Source organism: Equus quagga, chromosome 13 (assembly GCF_021613505.1).
Source record: "Equus quagga isolate Etosha38 chromosome 13, UCLA_HA_Equagga_1.0, whole genome shotgun sequence".
NCBI lineage: Eukaryota > Metazoa > Chordata > Mammalia > Perissodactyla > Equidae > Equus > Equus quagga.
Window position 1 is genome coordinate 15090233 of NC_060279.1, and position 12947 is coordinate 15103179.

The window sequence follows — 12947 nt, forward strand, 5'->3', positions numbered from 1 at the left end:
AAGTAATTTTACTGTGTAATTTTACAGACACCTTAACCAAGGGATCAAAATAAACAACATCAGTAATGGAGTCAATTGAAAGTATGTGCCATCAGATAGGCACAATGAGAATACAGTATCACTTCTATGAAATCCCTGCTAAAGATACACAACATAAACATAAGAGGAAACATCACACAAACTCAAATTGAGAAACCTTCTATAAAATAATTGATCTGTAATCTTCCAAGGTATCAAAATCATAAAAATCGAGGAGAAACTGTGTAACTGTTGCCAACTGAAGGAGATCTTTAGTTTCTTCTTTTAAGCTCTTTTAGACATGATAACTAAATGCAACGTGTGATTCCAAACTGAACCCTTTTGTTATAAAAGACATCCAGGGCAAATTGGCAAAACCTGAATGATGTATAAAGATTAGACAGTAGTAATATATCAGTGACAATATCCTGATTGCAATGGTTGAACTGTGGTTATATAGTAGAATGTCCTTATTTGTATAGGGGTGATGGGGCATAATATTGAGAAAACACTCTTCTAGTTCAAGGTTTAAGATTCAACATACTCTTATTGTTTGTATAAATTTGAGATTGCTTCAAAATAAAAAAATGACTTTTAATTGAGACATGCGAATAAGCAGGAAATTGTGATCCATAAACAAAAGAAAAAACAGTCAAAAGAAGCAGCTTCAAAAATGATTCAGCTATTTGAATTAAGAGACAAGAACTTTAAAATGATCATGACAAATATGTGAAAGAAAAATGAGGAAAAGACGGAAATTTTCAACAGAGAAAGGCAATAGGTGAAATTAACCGATCGTCATTCTAGAACTGAAAAATCCCAAGGTCTGTAATTAAGAACTCAACGTGGAGTCTTAATAGCAGAAGATAAGATTAGCAAAGACAAAGACACGTCAACAAAATTGATCCAAACTGAAGCACAGAGAGAAAAACTAAACAGCAAAAACAACCCAGATGAACAAATAAAAACAAAACAAACAAAAACAATAAAACAGAGTACATGACCTGTAGAATTCCTGTCAAATGGTCTAACATACCAGAACTGTAATTCCAGATGAGAGAAGAGAATGGAGTAGAAGTAATATCTGAAGAAATCATCACAAAAAATTTTGTACAGTCAACGAAAGCTATGTCAAAATGTTCAGCAGACCCCAAGTAGAGTTAAAAAACAAAATAAAACAAAATACAGCCCCAACTGGAAAACGAAATATATAGGGAAAATCTTAAGCGCAGTCAGAGCAAAAAAGGCATTATCTTAGAGGAATAAAAATAAGAATTAAAGGCAACTTCTCAAAAGAAAATATGAGAACTAGAAGACAATGAAATGACAACGCTAAAGTACAGAAAGAATAAACTGGCCAACATACAATTCTCTATCAAACAAAATTATCTTTCTAAACTATGAGTGAAATAGATATGTTCAGAGAATTATAGCTGAGATTATTCACCACTAGAAGCCAATACTATAAGAAATATTAAAGTAAGTTCTTTAGGCAAAGGAAAAATGCTACCAGATGGAATCAGGAAAGTGCAAGAAGGAATGAAAGAGCATCAGAAAGAGTAAATGTGCGAATAAAGACAAAAGACTATTGACTGTTTAATGTCGAAACCATATCCTCTGAGGTATGGAGCAAATACAGAAGTAAAAATATATCACAATTATAGCAACACAAGCAGGAAAAAAACAGAATTATACAATTTTAACATTTTTATGCTGTTCAGGATACAGCAAAAGTATTAATTAATTAGTTGATCTAGCCAAAGGAAAGCTGATGTGGCTCCATAACATTGAACAAAGCACACTTTAAGGCAAGAAGGATTAATAGATTAAAAATGGCCATTTCTCAATGATAAAAGGGCCAGTGCAACAAGAAGATAAAATAATCTTAAATTTGTATCTAACAATATAGTTTCAAGATCCATAGAAATGAACACAATCAACAGGAAAAACAGATAAATCATAATTGGAGATTTTAACACAATTCTCTCAGTAAGAAACACAAAAAAAACAGTAAGAATACAGAACACTTGACTAACACTATTAACCAACCTCATCTAAATTATATTTGTAGAAGACTACACCAAATAACTGCAAAACACACAGTCTTTTCAGGCAAATGCAACATTCCCCCAAATACACCATACAGAGGGCCAAAAAGCAAGTGCTAATTTCGAAATATTGAAACTCTCCAGCGTATGTTCTCTCAACATAATAGAATCAAACTAGAAATGAATATAGAAAGATAACTAGAAAATCCCCAAATGTTGGGCAATTAAACACATATCTGGACAACAGATGATTTAAAGAAAGAAATCAGGGGCCGGCTCCGTGGCTGAGTGGTTAAGTTCGCGTGCTCCGCTGTGGGGGCCCAGGGTTCGGATCCTGGGCGTGGACATGGCACCGCTCGTCAGGCCGTGTTGAGGCAGCGTCCCACATCCCACAACTAGAAGGATCTGCAACTAAGATATGCAACTGTGTACAGGGGGGATTTGGGGAGATAAAGCAGAAAAAGAAAAAAAAAAAAATTGGCAACAGTTGTTAGCCCAGGTGCCAATCTTTAAAAAAAAAAAGAAATCACAGTGGAAATTTAAAAATATTTAACTAGAGGATAATAAAAATATATAAAAATTTGCTAAATGTATTTAAAGTAGTGCATAAAGACATTTCATGTTCATGGATCAGAAGACTTAATATTTTAAGATGGCACCACTCCCCAAATTGATCTGTAGATTAACACAATACCTATCAAAATCTCACTTGCTTTTTTTGGAGAAATGGACAAGCTGATTCTAAAATTAATATGGAAATTTAAGGGACTCAGAATAAACAAAGCAACCTTGAAAAAAAGAAGAAAGTTGGAGAAATCACATTTCTCAGTTTCAAAATTTACTACAAAGCTACGGTAAACAAGACTGTGTAGTACTGGCATAAGGGTTAACATATCAATCAATGGGACAGTACTGAGGATCTACAAAGAAACCTCACATTTATGGCCGATAGATTTTTGACAAGGGTGTTACAACAATGCAATGGAGGAATGAATAGTATTTTCAACAAATGATGTTGAAACAACTGTACATCCACATGTAAAAGAATGAAGCTGGACACCTACCTCACATCACATCACAATTAATTCAAACTGAATCAAAGACCTACAGGTAAGAGATAACACTATAAAACTCTTAGAAGAAAAAGGCTTAATCACTATGATCTCTGATTAGACAACAGTTACTTAGAAACGACACCAAAAACACAAATGATGAAATTAAAAATATAAATTGAGCTTCATCAAAATTAAAAATTTTTTGTTTCCAAGGACAGTACCAAGCAAGTGAAAAGACAAGACAATCCACTGAATGGAAGAACATATTTGTAAATCATATATCTGATACGGGGCTTGTATTTAGAATATATAATAATGCTCACAACTCAGTAATAAAGAGACAAATGATCCAATTTTAAAAATGGGCACAGGCATTGTTAATAATAACAATCTCTTCGAGATGTTTGAGGGACAGAGACCCCTATAGAATTAGATGAAACCATGAAATTACCCTAGTCCCTGTTCTTTATGAGGGTCTTTCCTAATGGTGGCTGGGAAATTAAGAGAAAAATGCTAAAAACAAAATAAAAGATGTGATTCAGGCAGTCACCTCATACATGCCCCTACTAACACCATTACCTAAGCAAAGCCCCCAACCTACTCCCTTGACTCACCCCCTTCCGGCTTCTGTTGTGACATATTTTCCCTCTGAAGTCACCAGTGTTGATCTTTTCAAAGCTGATTTACCCAGGTGAGTATCTCAGAACGATGAGAGGATGGTAGCATGAGTCATAAATGATGATTTGCCTCACAAAAGGGCTTGCCCTGAGTCCATTACATCCCTCAATAGATTTTGCTTCTAAAGAGCCTTACTGTGCTTTCCATGGTCTTTTTTTCACCCAATTAAAAAAAATGGGCACAGGATCTGAACAGACATTTCCCCAAAAAAGACAAAATCAAGGCCATATGAAAAGATGCTACATCATTAATCATCAGGGAAATGAAAATCAAAATGACTAAGAGATACCACAATGAGATACAGTAGGATGGCTATAACCAAAAAGATGGATAGTAACAAGTGTTGACAAGGATGTGGAGAAACTGGAGCTCTCATACATTGCTGGTGGAAACGTAAAAAGGGGCAGCCTCTTTGAAAAACCATAAGCAGTTCCTCAAAAGTTTAAACACAGAGTTACCATATGACCCAGCAATTCTACTCCCAAGTATATACCCAAGAGAAATGAAAATATATGTTACATGTCCGTGTTCAAGAATGTTCACAGGTGCTTTATTCACAGTAGCCAAAAACTGAAGGAAAAAAGAAAACTAAAAATTAAATGTCCATCAGCAGGAGAATGGATAAACTGTGGTATACGTACACAGTGAAATGTCACATAGCAATTAAAAGAAAGGAACAAACGATATATGTAACAACATGGATGACTCTCACAAATGTCACATTGAGGAATAATAAGCCTGATCTAAAAGAATATATATTATATGATTCCAAATATTTGAAATTCAAGAAGAGGTAGAACAAATCAAAGGTGATAGAAGTCAAAATAACAGTTACTTCAGAGTGGGAGTGGGAGGACTGATATTGACAGGAAGTAGGTTAAGGAAACAAACCTTCTAGTGGTTCTGGAAATATTCGAACTTGATAGGTGGTATTTGCACAGGAATGTATGTATGTGTGTGTGTGTATTTACTCTCTCTCTCTCTCAAATGCATTAAGTTGTATCCTTAAGATTTTTGTACTATACATACCTCACTGAATGTATTTTATATCCCAATTATTTTAATTAATGAAGGAAAACTACTCTATGTGCAATACTGTACCAACTATTTTTAAAAATGTTATGTACACGTAATTAGAGAAAATAAAGATGAGAACAAAATGTACTCAGATTTTACAGTAGAGAAGTTAAGGATTTGGGCTTTGAAGTCAGAATGACATGTTCAAATCTAGACTTTGTCACTTAAATGCAGATAATAATAAACCTACATTATAGGACTGATATGATGACTGAAAGAGACAACGCACATAAAATGCTTGGTACATAGTAAATACTAAAAAACTTTTATATCCTACCTCTCCACACACACGTAATAGAATTACAGATGCTTTTAATTACTCCTTTATACTTTTCTCACCTTTTTCCTGCGATGATGGAGACCTCTGAGTTAAAATCTACAGAGTGGAATTCATCCTATGACAGTGCAGCCATGGGAGAGCTCTGACCAGGCCGGCGACATAACAAGCAGCAATGTGGGGAAGACTCTGCCGGCAGCAGCGTGCTTGGTGGCCTTGGGCAGGAGGGGCAGACTTGGCCTGGCCGGCAGCAGGACAGCCTTGAGGTAGAGGGGTTATTGTTGTCATTTTAAGCCTCCCAACACCCTGGAGAAATCTACAATTGTCATTATTCCCATTCTTTTTTTTTGAGGAAGACTGCCCTGAGCTAACGTCTGCCACGAATCCTCCTCGTTTTGCTGAGGAAGACTGGCCCTGAGCTAACAGCCGTGCCCATCTTCCTCTATTTTATATGTGGGACGCCTGCCACAGCACGGCTTGACAAGTGGTGCCATGTCCGTACCCGGGATCTGAACCTGCGAACCCCAGGCTGCCGAAATGGAATGTGCAAACTTAACTGCCGCACCACCAGGCTGGCCCCCTTTTTAAAAAAAAAATATTTTCTATTTATTTCATAAAACTGTATATGTATATAGAATTTCTTTTTCTTTCAGATTCATTTATTTATTATTTCATTCCACAAGCACTGTTTTGTTATTGAGGTATAACTGACATATTATATTAGTTTCAGGTGTACAACATAATGATTCTATATTTGCATATATTGCAAAATGATCACCACACTAAGTCTAGCCAGCATCTCATGTTTTCCCATGTTTCTGAAATCTTTTACAACACAGATATTCACCAAGGTATTCACTGAGCGGGCATGTTGCTCCATGCCATTATATAAACCACAGGTTTACGTAATTCATAAATCACCAAGTCCTGAAACATCAGTACCGCTCAAAGACAACATTCTCCTTTTGAACTGCTTAACATTCAGTACAGGGCGCAGACACCTAACACCACAGATGCTCCTACTCTCCCCTCACCCTGTTTATTTCCTTAATGTTACTTTACAAATAAATCTGAGAAAATCTAGCAATAAATCTTCAGCATTCAAATACTTTTAAATGTGCTTTTGGGGATACTTTTAATCTTTCTCCAGGGCTTGAAAGATCAAAAGGGTCTGTGGGGTGTCTGTGTGTGTATTTAACCCATATTCTAATTTCAAATGTGGTTAAGAATCTAACTCCCAGAGCTGAACTAAAAATCAATACCAAGCAGTGCAAGAGACAAAACTGTGTCCACGATACAGCCAGATAACAAATGAAATCTACAAAGGATCTTCCTTAGAAACAAAATAAAAAGTTCCAATTCCATCAGAGTCACAGAAGGTAGAAACTGCATTGCAACAGAAGTATACATGAGATATACTGAAGGGTAAAAATGACAGGAAAACACAGAGTGGACTTTGACATATCTCTAATTACTACTTTGTTTCAGGCTAATGGTAAAAATTAGTCTTCAGATAGCTGATAACATCAGCTTGTCTCTGCTGGGTTAGTACCAAGATCTGTGGCCAAGCAAATACTTCTAACAAAATTGATTTTCTTTTTGGCAACCAATAGGCCAGTCAATAATAATGTTGTTTAAGGAAGACTGAGTCATGAGGGAGAGGAACCTTTCCTTCCATTTATTATGTTTGTATTGTCTATATTTGAAAACAGTTTTCAATAATGAAATCAAAGAAGAAATTACAAGGGGATAGCTATTCTGAGAGCTAATCTCCAGAAGCCCTCTGACTTGGAAGCATGCTAGCAACCCAACCCAACAAAGCCAAAAGCCTTCCCTTAAGCTGGATCATCCAGATTGGGATCGCCAATACCAAAGGACAATCGAGGCGAGGGGCAGTATTGTGGTCATGTGAGCACAAAAAGGGCAAGAAAAACACTGGCCAGGCATACAGTCCCAAGTGATCCATCCCAAAATCCTACACAGAACTTTGACTTTGCATTAAAGCTGGTATTCAGCCAAGAGTGTTCTATAAAGCCACATAAGGCAGTTTCTGGATTGTCTTACATTACCGAAACAAATAGAATACAAGAAACCCATAGGCAAAAAGCTCAGGCTATGCCTAACTTGGGGACATTTCCCTCCAAAATACCCCCTAACAATCCAAACCAAATGAAAGGCACAAGTCACCAATAGTTTGTTGTTTCTGTTTTTGTTTTTTAACTTAGTGATGGTGGTGGTGGTGATTGGGGGAAGCAAGGGTTGGAAAGATGATTTCAAAGTTCACACAGAAAAATAAACAGCAAAAGTAACAGGAAAAATTCTGAGTAAACAGTGAAGGAACCTATCCTACCAGATATTAAAACATATTTTGAAGCAACAGTATTTAAAACAGCATAGTACAAGTACATGAACAGAAAAATAGAGCAATGGAATAGAACAGCAATAGAAGTACACAGGGGAAGTGAGAATATGAAAAAGAAGACACTTCAAATCAGTAGAGACAAGATTATTCAACAAACATTACTGAACAACTGGTTAATCATGTAGACAAAAATAAAGTTGGCAGATCCAGACAAAAATAAAATACCTATTACATACATGTGTCACAAATTAATTCTAGACAGATCAAATAAACCATGAAATGAAGAAAGTACTAGAAGAAAACAAGGGAAAAGTTTTAATAATTATATCACAAAGAAAGTGCTAATTTTCCTTAATATATAAAAAGTTCCTATAAATTAAGAAGAAAAATACCATCAATCCAATGGGAAATTGGGCAAAAGATATGAACATATGGTTCACAGAAAATAACATATAAACGGTTCTTAGTTACATGAAAGGATGCTCAATATCACTCTTAACAAGAGAAATGCAAATTAAAAATATGTTATACCATTTCTCATTCATCAAACAGGCAGGGAACAAAAAGTGCTATAACAAACTATTTTGGTAAGGGTGGAAAAATAGGAATTCTCTCATACATTGCTGGAGGAAGTATAAATTGGTACAGTCCATTTATATGGTATTAGTTAGATAAATTATGATACATCTCTATAAAGGAATATTATGCAGCCATTAAAAAAGATAAGGCAGCAGTATCTGTACTGATACAGAACAATCTCCAAGATAAAGAAAGCAAGTTATAGAATACCATGTGTAGTTTGCATCATATTGCTATTGGATAGGCTTGCATAAACATAATATATCCTGAAAGGACATACATAAAACTGGTAATAGGTACTGCCTCTGGAAAAGAAAATTGAGTGGCTGAGAAACAAGGATGGGAGAAAGAGTTTTAAAATATTAGTCTTTTGCATTTTTGGAGGTTTTTTCTCCTTTATATATAAACTAACTACTCAAAAAAAAAAAATCAGTGAAATACACAAATTTCAAGGCAAGCTTGTGGCCTAAGGCTATGATTTGACCTATGACTCAAAGCTAGGGAACTGGCCCAAGAAGAATGCAGACATGTCTAACAGGGAAGGAAGTATTTCTTCTGATAAAACAACAAGAATACACAAAAGGTTCTGGTAAATGCTTAGGTCCTTTCTGGTTCTCATGTTCTATTTTTCTAATTTTTTGTCAACTTCTTTACAAGTTAATATTACTTTATTCAATAATTACTGAGCACCTACTATATTCAGATATGTTAGACACTGGTGATACAACCAAACTCTGGTACCTCTATATGGTAGTGCTGAGGATACAGGCATGTACATAGCCAATTAGAACACAAGGTGATCACACTGCAACGATTCTTTGATGGGCTTAAGAACAGACAACTATAAAAGATAGTGGGGGTGCCCACCTGGTTAGAGTGAAGGACGGCTTCTGGCAGAAACAATGTGTAAGCTGAGGCCTAGGAGGGCGAATGAAGGAGAAAGAAAACAGTATACACAAAGGCTAAGAAGTGAGCAGCACGTCCAGTTCTTCAGAACTAGTGGAGCTTAGCGTACCAGGGGTGGGGCATACACAGGAGAGTGCTAAGAAGTAAGAGGAGAGGCCAGCAAGGCCCAAATTGTGAAGGGCTTTAGCGGGCAAACTAAATTCAGATTTTATCTTAGAAAAATAAAAGTAAACAAGACAAGATTTGCAAATTAGCATTACAGAAAGACTTTCCAGATGAAAAGTGAAAAATAAATTGAAGGATGTCAAGATTAGAAGCAGAGATATACTTCAGAGCTGCTGAAATAATTTAAGAAGCTTGAACCAGTGAACTGGCAATGCTGAAATAGAGAAGCGGACAGATTTAAGATATACTTTGGAGACAGAACCTATAAGACTTGAATGGGTGTGAAAGGGAGAGAAGAATCAAAGATGACTCCAGGAAAACTGGTTAGATAATGGTGCCAAATACAGTGGGAGTAGTTCTTGAGAGATGGTAGGTTCAGTGTTAGATACTGTGAGTCAAATGTCTGAGGCATATCCAAGAAGAGATAAACATTTCTGGTACTACTGGCTGAGATCTGGGTTGGTGATAAAGATTTATTCTATTTTCTCTGTGAAATAGGAGATAATCTGAGAATAAGAAAGACCATTAGATGTGCGAGGCAAAACTAAAGATGGATACCAGGACTTATGATAATATCAGGGTTGTGTGATTTTTTTTTTCTAGCATTGCCCAGAGCCCAGGTGTAGATGTATAGAAGGCAGGCAACTGGATTAATCAGAATTAGAGTTTTGCCAAGTGGCCACAACAGCTGAAAAACAGGGAATGGGAATGAGGATGAGCATAATAGCATGAGAGCGGATGAAATGAGCTGAAATGGGAGAAGGTAGATCTGTCAAGGCACTAGGGATTTCCATAAGGTCAAATAAGAAATTTAGAATGAAATGAATTGGAGAGTGTAGTTACAAGTGAAAAATTAACTCTAAATGAGTCAAAGATCTAAACATAACATAAGAGTTAAGATTACAAAACTCTTAAAGAAAAGCTTTATAACATTGAAAAAGAGGGGAAAACCTTCATAACATTGAATTTAGCAATGATTTCTTGGGTATGACACCAAAAGCACGGCAACAAAAGAAAAAAAGATAAGCTGGACTTCATCAAAATTTAAAACTGTTGTGCATCAAAGGATACTTCAACAGAGTGAAAGACAATGCACAGAATGGGAGAAAATATTTGCAAATCATATTTCTGATAAGGGACTGATATCCAGAATATATAAAGAATTCCTACAACTTAACAACAGAAAAACAAACAACCCAGCTGAAAAATGGGGAAGGGACATAAATGGAAATTTCACAAAGAAGATACACAAATGGCCAACAATCACATGAAAAGATGTTTAACATCACTAATCATTAGGGAAATGCAAATCAAAACCACAATGAGATACGACTTCATACCCATTAGGATGGCCATTATCAGAAACACAGAAAATAACAAGTGTTGGTAAGGATGTGGAGAAATTGTAACACTTGTGCATTGCTGATGGGAACATAAAATGGTGCACTCACTGTGGAAATTAGTACAGTGATTCCTCAACATATGAAACAATTACCACATGATCCAGCAATTCCACTTCTGGGAATATACTCAAAAGAAGTGAAGGCAAAGACGCAAACAGACATTTGTTAGCCATGTTCATAGCAGTATTAATCACAATAGCCAAAAGGTGAAAGCAACCTAAGTGTCCACAGACGGATATTTGCATAAGCAAATGTATATGTGGTATACATATACCATGCAATATTATTTAGTTTTAAAAAGCAAGGAAATTCTGACACATGCGACAACATGGATGAACCTTGAAAACATTAAGCTAAGTAAAATAAGCCAATCACAAGAGAACAAACACTGTACAATGCTACCTATATGAGGTATCTAGAGAAGTCAAATTCAGGCGGATAGAAAGTAGAATGGTGGTTGCCAGGGGCTGGGGAAATGGAAGAATGGGAAGTTAGTGTTTAATGAGTACAATTTCATTTGGGGATGATGAAAAAGTTCTGGAGATGAATGGTGGTGATGGTTGAACAATGTAAATGTACTTAATGACACAGAACTGTACATCTAAAACTTACCATTTTAACTATTTTTATGTTATATATATTTTGCTACAAAGAAAACATAGGGGTAAATCTTAATGACCTTGGATTTGGCAACGGTTTCTTAGGTATGACACCAAAAGCACAATCAATATAAGAAAAAACAGATAGACTAGACTTCACCAAAATTAAAAACTTTCATGCATCAAAGGACACTATCAAGAAGGTGAAAAAATAACCCACAGAAAGGGAGAAGATATCTGTAAATCATATATCTGACAATGGTCTAGTATCCAGAATACATAAAGAACTCTTACATCTTAACAACAAAAAGATAAATAACTCAATTTAAAAACGGGCGAAAGACCAGCGCAGACATTTCTCCAAAGAAGACTGCCAAGAAGTACATGAAAAGATATCAACATCCTTAGTTATTAGGGATATGCAAATAAAAATCATACCATGATAAGATATCACTTCGTGCCCATTAGGATGGCTATTAAAAAGGAAAATAAGTATTGGTGAAGAAGTGGAGAAATTCCCTCATGTATTGCCGGTGGGAATGTAATATGGTGTAATTCATTTGGAAAACAGTTGGAGGTTCTTAAAAAAGTCAAACATCAAATTACCACGTAACTCAGAAATTCTACTCCTAGGTACAGAACCAAAAGAACTGAAAACAAGTGTTTAAGCAAAAACATGTACACGGATTGTTCATAGCAATTATTCACAATTGCCAGAAGGTGGAAATAACCCAAGTGCCCATCAACTGATGAACTGATAAACAAAATGTCATATATCCACAGAATGGAATATTATTTACTCACAGACACAAAGGCCACATATTTTATGATTCTATTTATATGAAATATCCAGAATAGGCAAATCCATCAAAACAGACAGCAGACTGGTTGTTACCAAGGTCTGGGGTGAGGGGGAAATAGGGAGTGACTGCTTAATGGGTACAAGCTTTCCTTTTGGGGTGATGAAAATGTTGTGAAACAAGACAGCAGTGATGGCCATACAACACTGTTAATAAAGCGGTTAATACGGTGAATTTTGGGTTACGTGGATTTTACCTCCATTTTTCTCAAAAAGCTCCCTCTTCATCATCACTCTTACCTGACAGTTAATATCAGCTCTATATTGTAGCAACACTGTGACTAGCTCCTTATGCCCTCGGTCACACGCCCAATGGAGTAGAGCTCTGCCCTAAAAACAGAGAAAAAGATAAATGAATTTAAGCCAGTTGTGGGGCCATATAAAAGATAAAACGTTTTAAGAAAGAGAAAGTAATATATAAAACTGTAGGTTAATTATTCTAAGCATGACTGATATAAAATGCTCAGGGAAGAGCAGTAGACTTTTTGAAATCAATTGGAAATCCTGAGTTCTACTTCTGGAATCCATTATGGACTAGCCCAATGACTTATTTCAGCCCTATCGGTTTCCTCACCCATAGAGCCGAGATAAGGGTAATACTAACAACAATAATACCAATAACTTTGGTTGAATGAATGAGTTATAAGATAATGCTTTGTAAGTGTTAAGTACTTTATGAATGTAACAGATAGTTTTCTTAAATTATTATGTTTACTTCTGGTGAAAGAAATCTTAGGGATGAAAAAATAAGTACTTAAATCTAGGTAGAAATCATACTCTAAATGTAATATATCTAAATTTACTCAAGTTTATTCCTTAAAACGTAAGAAAATTTAATCAGTTTGAAGCTAAGCATTTCCGTTTACTACCCCAAATTTACACTGTGAAATATCTCAAAAACACTAGTACAGTCTACTAGCG

The 12947-nt window shown here is 35.7% G+C and overlaps 1 protein-coding gene across 1 annotated transcript in view; it reads right to left on the reverse strand.

The window, feature by feature from the left end:
* The window catches only part of ACBD6 (acyl-CoA binding domain containing 6), a 179689-nt gene that overhangs the window by 85207 nt on the left and 81535 nt on the right, over positions 1-12947 (reverse strand). Inside the window, exon 6 of the mRNA XM_046684208.1 lies at positions 12267-12356. Coding sequence (XP_046540164.1) covers positions 12267-12356 — 90 coding nt within the window. The remainder of the gene's footprint in view (positions 1-12266; positions 12357-12947) is intronic.